At 35.9% G+C, this 17,809-nt stretch overlaps 2 protein-coding genes across 3 annotated transcripts; both read left to right on the forward strand.

Moving 5' to 3' along the window:
* The first annotated feature begins 20 nt into the window (after positions 1-20).
* LOC114524905 (myosin-VIIa-like) lies at positions 21-6,068 on the forward strand. The gene is made up of 15 exons (XM_028546126.1): positions 21-107; positions 364-452; positions 557-618; positions 985-1,044; positions 1,278-1,428; positions 1,739-1,792; positions 2,219-2,333; positions 3,411-3,488; positions 3,820-3,926; positions 4,075-4,193; positions 4,533-4,599; positions 4,675-4,791; positions 5,032-5,115; positions 5,193-5,312; positions 5,462-6,068. Exons 2-15 carry the CDS (start codon positions 411-413, stop codon positions 5,540-5,542), a joined length of 1,257 nt encoding a protein of 418 aa, XP_028401927.1. The 5' UTR covers positions 21-107; positions 364-410; the 3' UTR covers positions 5,543-6,068.
* Positions 6,069-6,853: 785 nt separating this feature from the next.
* Positions 6,854-15,895, forward strand: LOC114524926 (grainyhead-like protein 1 homolog). 2 transcript variants are annotated; one of them, XM_028546155.1, is made up of 22 exons: positions 6,854-7,026; positions 7,624-7,997; positions 8,362-8,413; positions 8,859-8,923; positions 9,292-9,346; positions 9,857-9,891; positions 10,191-10,296; positions 10,720-10,784; positions 11,083-11,159; positions 11,284-11,354; positions 11,464-11,575; positions 12,020-12,111; positions 12,328-12,384; positions 12,590-12,694; positions 12,938-13,025; positions 13,384-13,493; positions 13,800-13,855; positions 14,013-14,061; positions 14,163-14,232; positions 14,491-14,579; positions 14,740-14,804; positions 15,357-15,895. In XM_028546155.1, the coding sequence occupies exons 2-22, from the start codon at positions 7,705-7,707 to the stop codon at positions 15,472-15,474; spliced, it is 1,830 nt and encodes a 609-aa protein (XP_028401956.1). In that variant the 5' UTR covers positions 6,854-7,026; positions 7,624-7,704; the 3' UTR covers positions 15,475-15,895. The 2 variants fall into 2 exon arrangements, with proteins under 2 accessions (XP_028401956.1, XP_028401955.1); XM_028546154.1 differs by having other exon boundaries at positions 7,680-7,997.
* Positions 15,896-17,809: the final 1,914 nt, after the last annotated feature.

The following is a 17,809-nucleotide window of genomic DNA, read 5'->3' on the forward strand; positions in this document are numbered from 1 at the left end:
TATTTCTTTAATTTAGGAAAATACGAAAAGTTCTTACTTAAGAAGCATTGATTGGAATCCTGAACGCTTTGGTTTCCCTTCCTTTGAAGAGAGTGACTCTTATAAAGATATCCTTTTTATTTTCGAAATAGATCACAAATACTAAATCAGTTTCAACTAAAGACACATGCGGCTTGAGAGATTTTTCATTGACATGAATGACTTAAAGGTATGTTCACATGATCCAATTTTGTCATTACATTGGAAGTCAACATACTATAAAATCCGTCAGAAGTGAATTGGATCCAACAAAATTGGATCGTGTGAGCAGAAGCCTCTGTTTTTATTATCTAAGCGAAATATTACATCCTTCACCATAACTACCTATCATTGCCTACGTCGACGAGCCTGCATGTGACATTTTGTCTGAAATGAAGTTGACAGATGCCATCTTCGGACGACCCTTGGGAAATGTGAGTATATGCGTCAAAACGGGAACAACGAGTGCATGTATGGGATGGGTAAAGTCACATTTAATTTTTATTCATTATAATAAAACATTAATTCTGTATCTTAGAGTGTATCTGAAGACCACGTGTATTTAGAAATTATCAAACACATAGAAGCAGGCGAAAACGAGTAAGTAACTATATTATATATAGCCTACATCAGAAGCATTATACAGCATGTGTGGCTATATATGATAACGTTTCCAAGTGGAGCCTGTTGCATAAAAAAACAGTTAACTATAACGTCTATATAGAACTAAAACGTCTAACTATATAGTTTGTTTCATGATCTTTTTTTCTCGAGTCATAATTAACTACGATTTAACCAAAATGTAGCAACCGGCCTCTATAGGCTCCAGAGTCCAAAATACCAATAGACACAAACACTATTGTATTGCAATTACAATTGTTGGCCACTGCCAATTTCTCTATTTTGTGCCGTTAATCGTGCTCTTATGCAAATTACAAAGAGCTATAATTACCTTTCATCATATAGCACATGTGCCGAACGTAGCTGGGAGCTGATGTGGCTGATAACCGGGCTATACTCCTGCAGGTAAGAGCGTGAATGTGCAAAAAGTTCAAGTGGAGAACAGGCTTATCGTGTTATTTTTTGGCAGCAGGAAATTAAAAATACTATATGGATACATAATCTTTCTTTTAGGAGATATTTCACGCCATTTTTTTCTGGCCTGGAAATTTGGCTGGAAATTTTTTTTCCATACAGGTCCTACCCTGAATATGTTATCTGATCCGATCTGATCCGGCCATTTATTCTCCAATTTCTAGTGATAACATAAAAGACGAAGTGATAAACTTTCTACGAGCGAGGACAGAGAACAATGTGTTGGCTAAACAATGCTACATGAGGCTGGTTAAAATGATTACTCATGGTCGCAGAACATATCCACCTCATATTGCAGAAGTTCAAGCCATCCAGGTTTTAAAATGTTACCTTATATATAATGATATAATTATATGCCATGTATGTATAGCTATACATCCCGACATTCCCTATGCAAGATATAGTAAGATACATACAAGGTATAATGCAAGAATGGTAACATGCATGCATGGTAACACACTATTATTAGGTTTTCCGAAAAACAACATTGATCGCCTCAAATGCTCAATTTACCAAATTATGTTCAGTTCGAAAACGGATGTTAAAAGTTCGACAATGGATTGTAAGGATGCAAGTAACTAAAGATGCTTCTAAATACTATAAAATTGATATTCAATCTATTTAGACACGCATGGATCTGATTAACCACAAAGTTTTCTTTCCTGATGGAAGTTGCCAGGTATAAAAACGTTTAATATATGCATAGTCAGAAAATTAATTTTGAAGAATGAAGAGGGACTAGCTAATTGTGGAAATTGACTGTTAAAATAATTAGTTTAAGTTAACGTTTAAGATAATTTCTCGCTAATGCATTCATGCCACTGTCTACTAACTCTATTGTACACTATTGTAATTAAGTAATTAACTGCCAGTATAGAGAATGATTCTGTAAAAATTACTGAGTGTATTCCTAGTAGCCTCTTTTTCGCTCACCCGTTGATTCCATTTACATGTCACTGTCTGTGAATGCCCTTCCCAAATATAAACATACATAGGTGAAAAATAAAAACGTCATAAGTATGAACAGTAGCTAAGTTTCTCGGATCTAGATCACCTAAGAATAATTTTATCGAACTTGTAAAAAGCATGTTTATATGTACTTTAGTCATTTGAAGTTGAATCATCCACAACTGCTCGTCATCTCATATCGGTAATCACCGAAAATATTGGTTTACGATATCCAAGTGGATGTGGACTCTTTTTCAAGATAGGAGACAAGGGTATATGATTACTTTTTTCCTGAACGATATTCAAACTGTATGCATTCGAATCATTTGAATCACTGATGTACATGTATGCATAGCTATGCCTATGGGTTGCTATTATATCGTCAAGACCTCAATGCAGTATTCTGCATACCGTAAATACTCGAATAAACGCCTCCCTCGAATAAACGCCGCCCTCGAATTAACGCCGCAAGTACAAGCAAAAATATCATTAAACGCCGCCCTCAAATAAACGCCGCAACCTTTTCGTCATTGCGGCGTTTATTCGAAGTATTTATTTATAACCACAGTTCAATTTTCATATATAATTATATAAATAGAAAAGACACATAACTTTTATACTTAGTTTTTTTGGGGATTGATTGTATTGGTTAAATTGGCGTTTGAATTACACAATAAATTCAGAGTATTTATAAACATCAAACTATCGTCCAAGAGGGAAAGCCACTTAATAGTACGTGGCGTGCTCTTTTCGGTGTCTCTTAGTCAAATACTTGTCTAGGGCGCGCGCATTAGTTAGAACTTAAATGAAACCGTTTAATTAATAGCGCGAGCAAACTAATCACGACTAACATGATATTTAAGTGACGCGCAAACGTGTATTCAAGTAATTGCACTGATGAAGGTCCGGGTTAACGGACCGAAAGCTTTGCAGTATTTAATACTTACGTGGTGTACCTACAAGTTATTATAATTAAATTCAGAGTTGTTACGAGTTTGCAATAAACGCCTCCCTTGAATAAACGCCGCCCTCAAATAAACGCCGCATCTAAATTGCTAAAAATTTAATAAACGCCGCGGCGTTTATTCGAATAATTACGGTATACGTATAACACATTAAAACACTGATTAGTCAAATACTTAGCTAAATCGGTTAAAATAAGAATCAACGACTCGAGAAGATTTTCATATGGATGGAAATATTTAGCATTCGCATACAATTGTTTTGTCATAGACTTTTTTTCTCAATAATTATGGGCTAACAGTAACAATAATTATTTGACATAATATTTGTATGCTACATTTTTACGGTATTGATCATTAATTGGATGATGTATTTTCATTTTGCAGTGTTTGGAGCAGCCGATGAGTACTTTTTCTTCGATTTTATTCAACATTTTATCGAAGTTTGGAGACGAACTGAAGGGGGCAAGTCTTTTTATATTAACTAACGTATTTTAGCTAAAATTTAAAGTTAAAATAATATATTTCTTTTCGTGAAGAGGATTAAACTGCATGACTTACCTGAAAGATCACATATTTTCCTGAAAGATGCTGCGTGTATATAGATACTACATGCGTGTGTGTGTTTTGATATACACACAAAAAATGCATAGCTTCTCATCGAATGTTCTTCTCATCAACACGTTGTTAAAAAAACACTGATCCTCGGTCATACTGGACGATTTCCAAGGAATCAATGCACATGTATTTATCATACCTATATCTAATTGCGTATGGTATACCATTTCTTATCCAGGTGATGGAATAGCAGTAAATTACCAAGTATTTTTCCTAAGAAAAGTGTGGATTAATGTAATTCCCGGCGAAGATCGCGTTGCGGACTGTCGTTTGCATTATTATCAGGTATGCTAACGTCAGAATCTTTTTTTGCCTTTTGCAAGTTTTACCAGTCTGCCTCGGAACATAGGCTATATGACGCTATTTTTTGTTTTCAGATAACGTGCCTTTGTTTGTGTCAAATCTTGTATAATATTTTTCAATATAAATATAGGAATTGTCTAAATATCTACGTGGGTACCACAAATGTACCGAAGCAGAAAGCATTCTTCTTGCGACCCTGATATTGAGAGCGGAGTTTGGTGAAGACACTGAACATTTGTCTGAAATTCCGTGAGTCTATACCCATTCTCTCAAGCATCATTGACATTATATATTATTGACAGCAGTAACAAGTATACGAAACAAATTCAAACTTGCTTGATTTGCAGTAACTATATATATATAGGGACGTCACTCCGACCATGTGGTTCGTTCATATATATAATTATACATAAATATACACATATATAATTCTCTAATTACATAAGTCTAAATGACAGCTGTTTACATCTACCAACTGGCGTTGACTATATACCAATATATAGGGACCAGACGGGCCGAGATGCCCACCACTTTTGAGGTCTCAAACAGAACCGTGCGATATATCAAATGCCTTTTATCTTCTTTCAGTGACATGTTGAACAAGTTGGTTCCCCACGAAATGATTCCACACAAGACGGTTGATGAATGGCAGCAGGTATATACATTTTTACTGTAATTTTTAAGGTCAGAGCGAAGACCGATCTTCCAAACCATTTTACCCTTTTAACAGGTTATTGAACAAGCCTTGTCTGAGAACGTGACTTGCTTTGGCGATGATGCGAAAATTGAATTTCTAAAAGAAATATGCAACCGTCCTACGTTTGGAACAGCGTTTTTCAGTGTCAAGGTAATTGATCATATTTTTCACAACCACCACTTCTACGTTGACCTAAGTGCGCCCGTGATTGGATAATCGGTTAGAGTTATCGCATTTTCATGCATATCGATTCTTTCGAGTAACGGTATAGCTGTATGTAGTGAGATTCGAATCTGAGCATCGCTAATAGTAAGATAGCGCCCGGTACGAGGCATATAAAGCATCAGATATATTGATTGACATATAATAGCTTTGTGTATGGATCTTTAGACTAAAATGATTGACAATCAGCAAGAAGCGCTTCTTCTTGCTGTCCAGAAGAACGGTTTGGCTTTCCTTGATGCAACAGACAAGGTGACATACAGCAAAAATATTTTTCTGATGAACTACGGTTGCTGTACCTAATACAATTTATACATATATATTTTTAGACTGTAATGGAAAGGTATGATTTTTCTCAAGTGGAGAAGTGGGCGAGTGGTGAAAAGAAAATCACGATCGACGTGAAAGTGAATGAAGAGAGGAAAAAATTTGAATTTGAAACAAGCTTGGTAGGCGAAAAGATTTGGAAGTAACATCAAAACTATTTTTGCGTCGTCTACAGTATAGCATATTTCAGCTTATTGCTCGTACACTTCAAGCTAGTTTTACCTTGCCTTACTTTTCCTAACCTTTACCTAATCTTACTTTTCTTCTCTAGGATTATCAGATTGACGATTTTCTTACAAGTTACATCTCGGCATATGGCTCAGAAAGTCAAGATGTATCTGATGATATATAATGCACTCGGAGAAATGCATGTAACCGAAAAACTGACATGCTTTTTTGTCCTGCTGAACGGAGCATTTTCACATTTAACAGAACATGCAGAGTTGTATCGGAAAAGTAGATTATTTCAAATTCACCGTGGCCTATTCACTATTGCAAAAATTTTACCGCCCTATCATAAAAATTTATTCGTTTCATACCATTATCAGTGACATATACTGCAATAGGTTATTTGAGAGAGTCTACTTCTTCGGTACACCAGTTAAGAGAGAATATATGAAGCTATACCCGGCAAGCATATCTACAGCCAAACCACGCAAATTATACAAAAAAGCGAACGCTATAATTCGCTATATAACAAAATATTAACCCTTAAGGTACTGACTAAATAAAAATATACAATTAGTCGTTTGTAAACTAATACTAATTGATACTAATACTAATTAAAACTAATACTAATTGTAAACTAATTAAACGTAGTAGTTTTCAAAGTCCCTACTCCTCTTGATCCGATTACGTTCTTGCATGGGTCTACGTCAGGGGTGTACAGAAATTTTTTCATGATCTGGGCATTACCAGAATTTTCGTATCAATTCTGACAATTCAGTATCATATAACCAGTATTGATGGTTCATTGTAAACAATGCTGTTCACTGGGTGTAGCACAACATTGTTCACTCGTTTTTTGAACAAATTGCATTTGTATCAGCATGATGATTAGTCCTTTTTGTGGGTTCCTGATCATAACGACCCGTGTCCATACAACATTTCATTCTCGACAATGAAATTTAAACGTGATGCAAACATTTCGTGTAATTGCAGCGATATAAATCCAGACAAATACCAAAGCCCAAGATGTGGCGAAAAGACGACCAACCAGTTTTCGAACTTTTAAAAATTAAAACTTAATTGAAATTTAGTCTACAACAATTAGCTAACGACAACAAATTCCGAAGGGAAGTTAATAATTGGCAAAACTTGAACCGCATTCAGTTTTGATTATACTGCATGTTACAACTTGTTGGCAATCAAGTCAACAAGTTGCCACAACATTGATGGTTCAACAAGGTTCAACAACATTGGTAACAATACTTGGTCATGGTGTGCAACACAATCTTGTTCGCTACTGATGCGACAACCTGATCAATTTTTTGCCGTCCACTTTAGATAACAATGGTAACAAACGTGAAACGGTTCAGGGTGCGACGAATTATTTGTTGTTTGATGGTCGATGGGCGTCGTGCGTCGTGCGATTTATTTTCTTGCTCGATTTTTTCCGCGTTCACTCTTGGCCCCAGTACTCATATGGCGCGTTTTCCATCATGTTGTTTTCGAATTCGATTCATCCTCGTAGATTTTAATAATTTGTACTGTGTTGTGATTGTTCCCGATGAAAAAAAGAGTATAAAATAAATATATCTTGCGCAGTTTAAACAACGCCTCCACATTAAAATTTGGCTACACATAAAGAAGGTCAAAACAGTAAATGGCCGACAAGTAAGTAATCTAGTTCAACCTATGAAGGATATTTAATATTTATATTGTGCTATTGAATTCTTGACGACGTTTATATAAACAATTTTTATTATTTCTGTGATCCTCGCATATATGATATACAGTAATCGTTTCCATATGCATCTTTATCCTTACATATATAAATTCGGTCGTTAAAATTTATTTTAGAATATATGTTATTAAACATGAAAGCTTCTAAAAGCTCCATCCTGGCTGTCTAGAGGCTAGTAGGCTTCCCCTGTGGACACTACCTAAATTTGCTGTCTGGGGATGAAGTCTTCTTAATTTAAATACAGTATTGTGCAGCGTAATTTGTTAAATTTTCCACTCAGCGAGTGTTTTGGTAAATATTTCGTTCAATACCTGTGTAAATTAAATGATATAGCTGTAGCACACTGATAATATAGGATTGATTGATGTGTCTGAACCAAGATAAACGCTTATCATGGCGAAATTAGGTGGATTCATGGTATAAGAGAAAGGTTACTATGAGTCTGTTTTGAGGATGGTAACTATTGTAAAAGATAAAAGATAACCTTAGAAATATAGATATACTTTAATTGCTCTACTCTGTTCTAGCCCAAAGGTGTAAAGGCTGATGTTGTGTACAATCTCTTTCCATTTTCTTATGCCAGACGAAAACTCCATGGGAGTACAGTGATGCAAGAGAACAAAAACTCAGCAGCAAAGAATAGTGATAAGTTAAACAAAGATGTTTCTTTAAGTACAAGTGGTGAACCTGATCGTGATGGTGCAAGTGATCAGGAAGATCGTGGCAAAGAATTCTTGAAGGCATATTTCTCCTCAGATTCTTCTGACAATTCAGCTTTAACTGCCTCACTTCTGGCTCAAGTTAGTGCAGATGACCCGTCAGTGGCTGCATCCCTTGGTTTACTTTATGATTATTATGTTCAAGAATCTGCTCACTCGCCAACTTCACCAACCTCAGAAAGGTACAGTATGTATTGCTTAAAATCTGGTGAGCTTAAACCTGGGTTACAGCAAATCTTTTAAATTAATTTTTTTATTCGTTTGTTTACAAAGTTGAATATATTTTTTCATAAATATTTTCTGCCCTGATAAAAGTCATATTTTCTAAAGTTTTAAAACAAACAGTGGTTCAGTAGCACATAAACTAAAACACTGGATTGAAATTTAATCCAGGGTTAGCGCTAACCCAGTTTTGAACAACTGGCCCCTGATGGTTAACATTTGCATGAACAAATGCATACATAAACATAAATAAACTAAGCATCAGAATTTTTATTACTAATTTTTTTTTAATAAATAGCATTGAAATCCTTTTTGTTATTTTAGTGAGAATGGGAATGCTGGTAACAGTTCTTTAGCAGATGTTTTGAATCATGAGGTAGGTATATATGTTGGTGTGTGTCAGTCTGACTGATCATGAGTGTTATTCTCGCCATAAACTTGTACAAATAGTTGCTCAGTAGAAAAAACTTAAACTGCACATAGCTGCATCCCTTAGCCTGCTCAACCTTACAAATGTACGACCTACCAATATTATCTTTTGCCAAGAAAATTTGAGCCCCTGTATGTAGTCTATGGTTTAAAAGGACAACAACTGCTGCATGTCATAGCATTACCTACGAAGTACATGAAATTGTGGTACAGTGCTTGGATATGGGTATACACTTATCCTACAGTTTAAGAGACATACTGGTCAGTAGACAACTGTAGTTGGAACAGTAGTTGCAGTTTATTATCCAGGTTTTACTAAATATATACATGTATTTTGATTTAGACATTGGTCTACATTACTAACATATATACACTTTTTATCACATTTGTAGAGTGTAACAGTTGTTCAGTCTGACGTATCAGAATTAAAACGCCGTAGTGATGGAGATCCACAAAGGTGCAATGTTGTATTGCCTAAAACTTATAAATAAAAACTTAAAACCAAATATTTCAAGAATATACAGGTAAAACTTGAATCAACTACATACTACAAAAGTCGACAGCAAGTAATCTGCTGTAGTAACATGTAAACATGAAAAAGAGTATACATTGAATGGTAAATATAAGAACAGTAGGTCATGTTTTCGATCCTCCATATTTGGGCTCCAAAATTTTAGATAAATTTGATCTTTTGAATGGTCATCCTCCCCCCAAAATTGTATCTGCGTCCCTGTTTTGGGCCTTCCTAATTCTAAATTAACTCTCTCCCCCAAACGTTGACTAACGCCCTTGTGCATATTTCATTGTTTGATCTATCACGTTTAGACGAGTGGTGAACAGACCGTCCCAAGGAAGATCTTCAACTTCCACATCAGTTGAGGTAAATTTCTTGACAAAATTAATGTTAATTGATAATTGGATCGCAATAATTGGAATATATGTATTCATAAAACTTCGCATCAAACTTGTGTGGTACAGTATAACAGCTGCCCAAATAAACAAAAACACTTCTCGACGTTCAACCTTTGATATGAAGTTGTTTAAATCGAGACGTTGCCTCGTTACTCCCTAGTTATATTAGAATATATGTGTTTATATATTTCATTTAAAAAGCTTGCTTTCGGGACGTGATCCCGAACCTTTTTTCGCGCAAAACGTATTCGTCCCGTTTAATGTTCGATTTATTTGAGCCAGAGAGCTGGTTGATCTATTAAGTCGAAGCTTAGAGCTCTTAAAAAAAATTCGCTTTTTGGGCGAAAAATTTCGGCACAACATACTGAGGTTAAATGAACTGTTCATGAAACACACTGTGCGCATTAAAAATTTGTTACAGTTATGTCGTCAAATATGATGTAATTACTGAGATTACGTTTGTTTTCTTTCTTTCTAGGCGTTAAGATATCCAATAGTAAAGCAACAGACAAGGTAGAATACATGTATTTTGATTATACTACATCCACACGAGTGTTGTAAATTTTGGGTAATTTAATATCACGACTTCAAATAATATGGTGAAACAACATGGTCAAACAAACAACAGCTCTATCTTTGTTTTACAAAATTTTTATCAACAAACCAAACAATATGATGATGAATAAATTGGTAAATCATTTTATAAATGTTACAGTAATTAATCATCTGACTATGGAACATGTTATTTCAACAATCCTCACTTTTACGTTGTGATGGTTGCATAATCTCTACCATATAATTTTTCTGTTCAGCCCATCAGATTGCAGACGGAAAAGTGAAGGACAGTCATCTGCTGTGATAAGTTCTGTTTCACCCGCCTCGTCCAGCGATATTTCACCCATCGTTCTTCGAAACGAGGTAGTGTACCAATGTCTCCTATATTCCTTGGCCTATGCCCGTCTCAAACGACCAACTTCAATCTACTATAGGAAGTCCATTCACTGTTTTTTGGTTTGTTCACAAATCGTTGTCCGAGTCGCCATATTAGCTACCTTTGGCAGTGACGCGCAGGGCGGAACCGTATTTGTATTGTAATTGTTAGAGCCAATTTTGCTTAAAAAGTTATGTAGGCTAGGTTTCGTCAGAAATTCAAATTTGACCTCTGCATGGTCAGAGAACATTTAACTTAAAGTGGAAGATTGAATGCTAGCATAAATCACAGAACATGCAATAATTACCAATTACCTGTTTTAGTCAGTTGCGTATAAAATTCCAAAATCTTTAAAGATGCACGTGATTTTTACATTTTTTGATCCAATGGTGTCATTTTGTTTCTAATAGGGATTTAATTACACTTGTTATGATCCGCCAATGAAACCACAAACACTCTTTGCAGCACAGGAAAAGTATGTAATTGAATGTTTTGCTTGCATATGCAGATGAATGCAATTGTCTGCAATTGAAATGGCAGCATTTTCAATGCATGCAATTGACGCAAAAAGAATTGCTAATTTAAATTTTATGGTTGTAGCTACTTTCTTTAAACGTGCTGTATAAATCGTTGTTAGTTCTTGTACATACAATTCAGTTCATTAAGATAATCAACGTACGTTTTTGGCATTCTCTGCAATGGCTTGTCCTATTTTTTATAATCTCCGCTTGATGATGAATTTGTTTTATTTGAGGAACTCTATCGCAATTTAGGTATTGCTTTACACTTGAAGCTCCGCCATCGATAATTCAAAGACGAGGCGAAGACTCGCTGACGTACCTAAATAAAGGTTGGGCATGCCTTTCTAAAAATACTTTTTTTGTTTTTGAACATATACCACATTCGTTTATGTGCATATATTCTTTTCTCAGCAACCTGAATATGTTGAATACGGTGTGGATTCTTTCTTATAGGCCAGTTTTATTCAATAAATTTCGAAGCAAATCCCACGCAGTCGGACGGTGCTGAAAATACTCAAGTCAAGGTATATCATGTACTACATATATTACGTCAATCTAGTAGATTTCCTGCTTTTAGCGCACATTTTACTATCGTAGGAAAATAACTTGAGCTTTAGGCTTTTCCATATTTAGTCAATTTTACACCTGGTTTTTCGTGATGAAAAAGATCCGAATGTTGAGATCCAACATTGGCGGTACTGGCATGCTCAGCAAGCAAATCCTCAGCAGAGGGCATTTGATATCGGTATGTTTATGGTGAAGGTCTGCCCTTCACAAATTAAGGCCATAGAACTTTATCATTTTGTCATTGTAATCTATAAGTCTGTACAATAGTCTGTACAGTAATGCTAAATATTTTTTTCGGACGTTTTTCTTTTGAATGGATACGAAAACATGCATCCTGCTTCAATGTCGACAAGTCTATTCTCGTATGTTTTAAAAAAGCGGTTCTCTCCGTAGACCGTATAAAATAAACAAACCTAAAATTCCATCAATTTAATGTTGTTTGCATAAAGTGGAAAACAGACTTGCACGGTAGTAATCTTCAAAAAATAAAATCCATACTTCCTAGTATCTCTTCTATTTTCACCATTCCTGCAGTCAGTAATTCATGCTTCAAGCCAATCAACTCACATCTTTAAGTCCGAATTGTCGTCAGTCTTCAGTCTCTTCTATCCTTTTTGTTCAGATCGTAAATCCTGTGCAAATATAGAAGATCATGTCGATGAAATTGCCTACAACGCAGCTGCGTTTTACTGGGATACGAAAGTCAATGCTAAGGTATTATTACAACTACAGTTGAATGAATAAATGACAGTTTCCTTATTTTTTACAACGATGACAAAAAGGATAATTGTGAAATAAACTTATTATTATTATAAAATAAAATAATTATTGTAACAAAAAACCACTATTCTTGCGATGTGTGAAACAGTTTTTCAAACTGTTTGATGGATGCTTTTTTAACGCGTATTTAACGACTCATTTTAATTGCAGATTGTTTTGCGAATGAACTGTCTCAGCACTGATTTTTCCTCACAAAAAGGCGTAAAGGTATTGTGCATGGCCTATTTTATGCGTCCACTATGGCAACTTATTTCCAATTGTGTAGGCTAGCTCCATATTGTTGACCATGTGCAGCCACAAAAATCAGTAAAAATTAGTTGCTCTAATGAGCTTGATCCCGGTGGGGTTATAGCGTATACCTGCATGCTAAAAGTTCCTATCTCATCGAGCGTGCATGTTCTTGTTTATCCAGGGCATTCCGCTACATCTTCAAATTGATACCTATGAAGACGTTGGTGTCGCTGACGCAGAACCGATACATAGAGCATTTTGTCAGATCAAAATATTCCGAGATAAAGTAAGTTGATTTCACAGTAAGTTTACTTCCCGACAGCAGTATGTTTAGTGCTATACTTTTACTTCAATTCGGTTACTTGAGCGATTAATCTTACTCGGGACCGGTGAACCTTGTCCATTATATTTGCTTGAGTCTAGTTCGATTCCAGTTGTGCCTGCATGGTGACGCAGTTTTTCATCTTTTCAGTTAGGTGTTAAACTAACGGAGTCGTCCAGTCTGTAAACTGTTTGTATTTTTGTACAGGGCGCAGAACGGAAGAACAAGGATGAATCAAAGAGTGCTGAGAAACGAATGCAGAAGTTGATGCAGAAGCAGAGCAGCTCGTTCTCAGGTATACAGCAGCTTGTCGTTCGTTATTAAACAAAACGTAATAGCATTGTGTACCCAGTGTACCTAGAGTAAACTATATGGAGTTCACTGTATGTTTCTCTCTTAAAAATAAACACTCCTTATGAACTATGAATATTCAGTTGTAATTTGGTTCAATTTGTATATGTAATTTAGTCGCCATTTAGTTCAGTCGAATTTTCCATTGTTAGCTCAACCGTTTCAAGCTAAACAAACTTTGTATACAACCACAGGCAGATGATTTACCCATGTCGGCCCATAGTCGATTATACAAATGTGTTCATAGTTTACATATGTACATGGTCGAGGTTATCATATTTATTGAATCTCTATTCTTACAGATTCGCCTTCCACGATATCTCCGTCCGTTTTTCAAGCGCCTGTTAAGATCACAAAGTTAACACCAACGACACCACTAGGACCCAAACCAATATTGTTTAGTCCGACTGAGGTATTATAAAAGATGGTCTTTATACATTCAGTCCACATTTCATGTACATGCAATCATGCATGCAGGGCTATCCCTTTAGTATAAGAAGTTTGGATTGAAGAAATTATACACTACTCTATATATGCGCGGTCTGTTTGGAGCGCCGCTGTCAAAACACCGGCTCCTGGGCCGCCTCAGGCAGAAACACTTTGATTTACAGTACATGTAGTATGACAAAGCTCATTTTTATATCTTTTTCGTTCTAATATTATTTTGTGAATCTTTTCTTTGTCAATATGTCTCCTTTATGTTAACATTTTATTTTAGTGTTTTCCAATAAACGAAGCGGCGCTTCAAAGCGCTACATTTCTTCATGCTGTAAAGTAAGTACTTACATAAGTAAGTAATTACATATATATGTCTGTTCAAGATACTCTATTGTGATTGGTTGACGAGCGGTCCGTAAAAACCCATGTTCATGCAATGCCATGTAATGTTTCATGCAATGTATTCTTACGATCATATTGTGTTCTTGTGTAGGGAAAACGAAAACAAGCGAAGATTGAAAGCTTCTTTGGATATTGCTAATGTAATTTAACATTAATTTATATAGTTTTATCTATTGTAGTAGCTATATATTTTCAGTATTTGTTCAAGCCTGAATTTTTTTCAAACAATATATTCGTGCAGGATGAACTTGCTGATCTTGAATTTATACCACGCAACAAAGCTCAAAGAGTTCAAAGACCTCCACGACCAGGTAATGGGAGCTGGGAAGTAACTTATGTTAATTAAATTTTCTTGTGTTATGGAACAAAAGCCGAAAACAAAACCGGTCGCCAGTGGCGTTGCCAATTTGTGTCCTAAATCTTCATTTCTTTTGAATTTTATTTTTTTTATGATCAGTGAACATTATTATATGAATGTATCCTCCCAAAACTAATCGATGCTGGAAACAACACTGGTGGTCACATATCGTAAAGAATGCTAACGATTTTCTATTGTTAATTTTTTTTAGCGGTTACTATTTACGTTAAGAAAGAAGAGGAAAAAGTTTACAATGCATTGATGTTAGATTCATTTGGTGTTATTGATCTACGTGAAGCAGTAAGAATATGAATTTTATCAATTTTTATTATACTGTAGATTACATGTCATGCATGGTGATACTAACTTAGTAGCTAAACTACGGGCAATAAAATTGTCACGGCACACATTCTTTGTGCTGATCAAATTAAAAATTGATCATCTTCCTGTGTGTTTAAAGGTTGCTCAGAAGTATGACATTCCGCCAGAAATGATAAAGGCTGTGTACAAGAAAACCAAGAAAGGGTAAGTTACCATCCTTCGCGACAGCAAATTGTCATCTAATTCATATTTCACAGGCAGATATAGCCTATTGATATGCATATTTTTGAAAATGCATGCAAGTACGAAATACAGCAGAATTGCAAAAGATGAATTCCGATGCATTGCCATGCATGTACTGGATTCTTCGTCTTTGATAGCATACGTAAAAACATTTTCATAATTTATGATCGGAACAAAGTACACAGTTTCAATACAAATTGAAGCAGCGTCCTGAAGTTAGTGCACCTACGTAGGTCGGTTGTGGAATATAGCCATGCACTATAGTGTAATTTTTGCATTTCACAATAATACCAATCCAACTTGTTGGAAATTTACCAAATCTATATAATATGCTCTTATTGAACTAATCAACTTTCCCAGTTTAAAACTTTGTCTAATATGACGTCAGCGCATTAAAGTGGGGCTGAAATGGGTGGTTAAAAGACGTTTAACATTGTTGCAAATAATCGCAAAAAATACCTTTCTAGTTTCAATTTGTTCCATTTCACACTTCATATGGTATCCCTTTTTTAGTATCTTGGTGAATATGGACGATAGAATGGTAGAACAATTTGTTGACGAAGATGACTTTATTATTAAGATAGATTTCGACAATCAACTTGGTCATTTTGAGCTTACCTTGTTTTACTGACGACTCGATGTTCAAATGCTTAGCTATATATCGTAAAGTTTACAGGTGTATATATAGATCTGTTCAAAGAGCACGGCTGCCGTAAAGTTGTTTTCTTTTGGACCACTTGAAACATTTAGATAATCAACATAGAATATATTCATATTTAACGAAGCTCAATAGTTAGGCGTTGTCGTAGGTCTCTCAAAACGTCCATTTTTTAACTCATACATGCTTAAAATACGTGGTGGTTCCACAAGCGCATATACACGCCAAGGACGCCGGTCCTTTTCACAAGATTTCGCTAACTGCATGAGATGTCTCGTCGCCAATATATCGGGATATAGCGCGATGAATGTTTCCGTATGTTCATATTACCATGCATGCATGCGTTCAATTATTTTCATAAACGCAGGATCAATAGATTGCCAAAACGATTTTATACTTTGCTTTTACGGTTGTTTTGCAACATAGGACATAAGTTAAGTAAGTTATATTTTTAATAATTTGTGGTAACTCGATCAAACGTTAAACATGCTAAAAATCGTGCAAATTAGCAAGCATCACAATCGAAAATTTTGTGTTTAGATTCATCCCTGCAACCCCGGATAGTGTGTTCATATGGGAATTCATCCTGTCTACCTATGATCTCGCTTGTCAAAGGCGAGATCTCGGCTATCGGCAATCTGGTTCTTATGGTATTCTCTCACGTTTGTGCATGCAGAAGCGAATACCTTTGAAACGAGGTTGCATGGCTAGCATGACAGTTCGTTTTCTCATGTATACGCGATGTAAGTTTTATTAGTGAACGTTATCTAGACTAGATCATAGCTGAGCCCCCGGTAAGCCGGATCATATGAACAGGGTCTAAGTTTGTTTCTCCTTTACTATATATGCTTTTTTGAAGTAATTTTGTAACATATTTTTTGAGGGAGTTTTAAAACATTTTCGCGTATATGTCAGATTAGGATGGCTTTAAGCCTTTAAGTAGAACCAGAACCTATGCTGTAGAATGTGTTGTATGTATACGGAGATTGACATTGGCCGTATTCACACTAGAGACGCATAATGCGTCTTCAATATTTTTTGTCTACTATATAAAGGCGGGACAACTAATCAGACGAATAAGTCGATGGAAACACGCGCAAATAGATTACATTATAGAATTTCTGGTTTATTTTACCATTGTCTCATTTTCCAAAATAATTCGTCTATGTGGCGTCTTCACACGGGCAGACGCATTATCCATCTAGACGAACTATCGTTGGTTATGCGTCTCTGAGACGAAAAACTGAACATTGAATCGTCGTCTGGGCTTATTATGCGTCTGTTGTCCGTCTTTATACTGAAGACGTATAACCAGAGAAGACGCATTATGCGTGTGAGAACGGCCATTCCTGTAAAACTAGGTTGTCAATCATTAAATTGATTTGCATTGCCATGCATGCAGCATATTGAGCATGCATAGACATTCGACTGTGTGGCACTATGTGCACATGTTACCATTTTCCAGCGTTTTCGTTTATGCTCTCACGCCAAAACGGTTGCGAACACCATCATTTTAATAATAACAAGCTGCCCACTTCCCCCTCAGATTACCAGATGTCCGGACATTTATGGAATTTATTTCAGTGTTTACCTGTGTTTATCTTGATAAAGACTGTCTCGAGTTGTTGCTTTTACGCAGTTATTTTGACTTCAGTTCTGTGTAAAAATCTATGCTTGTGTGCGTGTCTGTTCACAGTTTGGGTGCATGCCTTGTCGTCTTTGTCGACTGTGCATGATCGAAATTTTCTTATGTCTGGATTTGTGAATCACAGATAGTGCGAAAAATTTGGATGGGGTATATTAGAGACCTATCTTAAAGTGTGCATGTTAGGCTGTGAGTGTCCGTTGTTCAAGCATTGCATTTTATACGGTTAACGTGAAAAACAGTTCCAAATTTACTGCATGCTTTTCTAAATAGCTACATCGGCAATGGCCTTTGCTTTCTTACAATTAGAGGTTTTGCGCCTAAACGTAATTAATTTCTCTCCTCCCACTACACGTTTTTTTTTAATTTGGCATTCATTGGACCACTATTTCCGTATTATATACCAGTTTCACAATTTCTTTTTTCACACCGCACGAAGCAAGCTCTAAATACGGATTATACGAGCAGGAGAAGCAGGAGTGCTTTAACGCATATAACACAAGAAGATTTTCTGTGTTCATGCAACAAAAAAATCAAGCTAACGTGCGAGTGTTTCAGTGTAACTTGCTAGCCGCAGAAAGAACGTATGGCGGAGTTCTACATATTCCCCCCCGCAGAATATCCCCCGTAATTTCTAGTCTCGCGGGGGGTAAGCAGTGTAAA

Source organism: Dendronephthya gigantea, unplaced genomic scaffold (genome assembly GCF_004324835.1).
Source record: "Dendronephthya gigantea isolate DGI-Jeju-01 unplaced genomic scaffold, DenGig_1.0 000032F, whole genome shotgun sequence".
NCBI lineage: Eukaryota > Metazoa > Cnidaria > Anthozoa > Malacalcyonacea > Nephtheidae > Dendronephthya > Dendronephthya gigantea.

Coding starts and splice junctions, on each gene's coding strand:
- LOC114524905 (XM_028546126.1), top strand. CDS start 411: ATGAAGTTGACAGATGCCATCTTCGGACGACCCTTGGGAAAT. Junction 619..984: donor ATAGAAGCAGGCGAAAACGA/GTAAGTAACTAT, acceptor TTCATCATATAG/CACATGTGCCGAACGTAGCT. Junction 2,334..3,410: donor TTTCAAGATAGGAGACAAGG/GTATATGATTAC, acceptor TTCATTTTGCAG/TGTTTGGAGCAGCCGATGAG.
- LOC114524926 (XM_028546154.1), top strand. Junction 11,576..12,019: donor GCAGAGGGCATTTGATATCG/GTATGTTTATGG, acceptor CTTTTTGTTCAG/ATCGTAAATCCTGTGCAAAT. Junction 12,385..12,589: donor CCTCACAAAAAGGCGTAAAG/GTATTGTGCATG, acceptor TTGTTTATCCAG/GGCATTCCGCTACATCTTCA.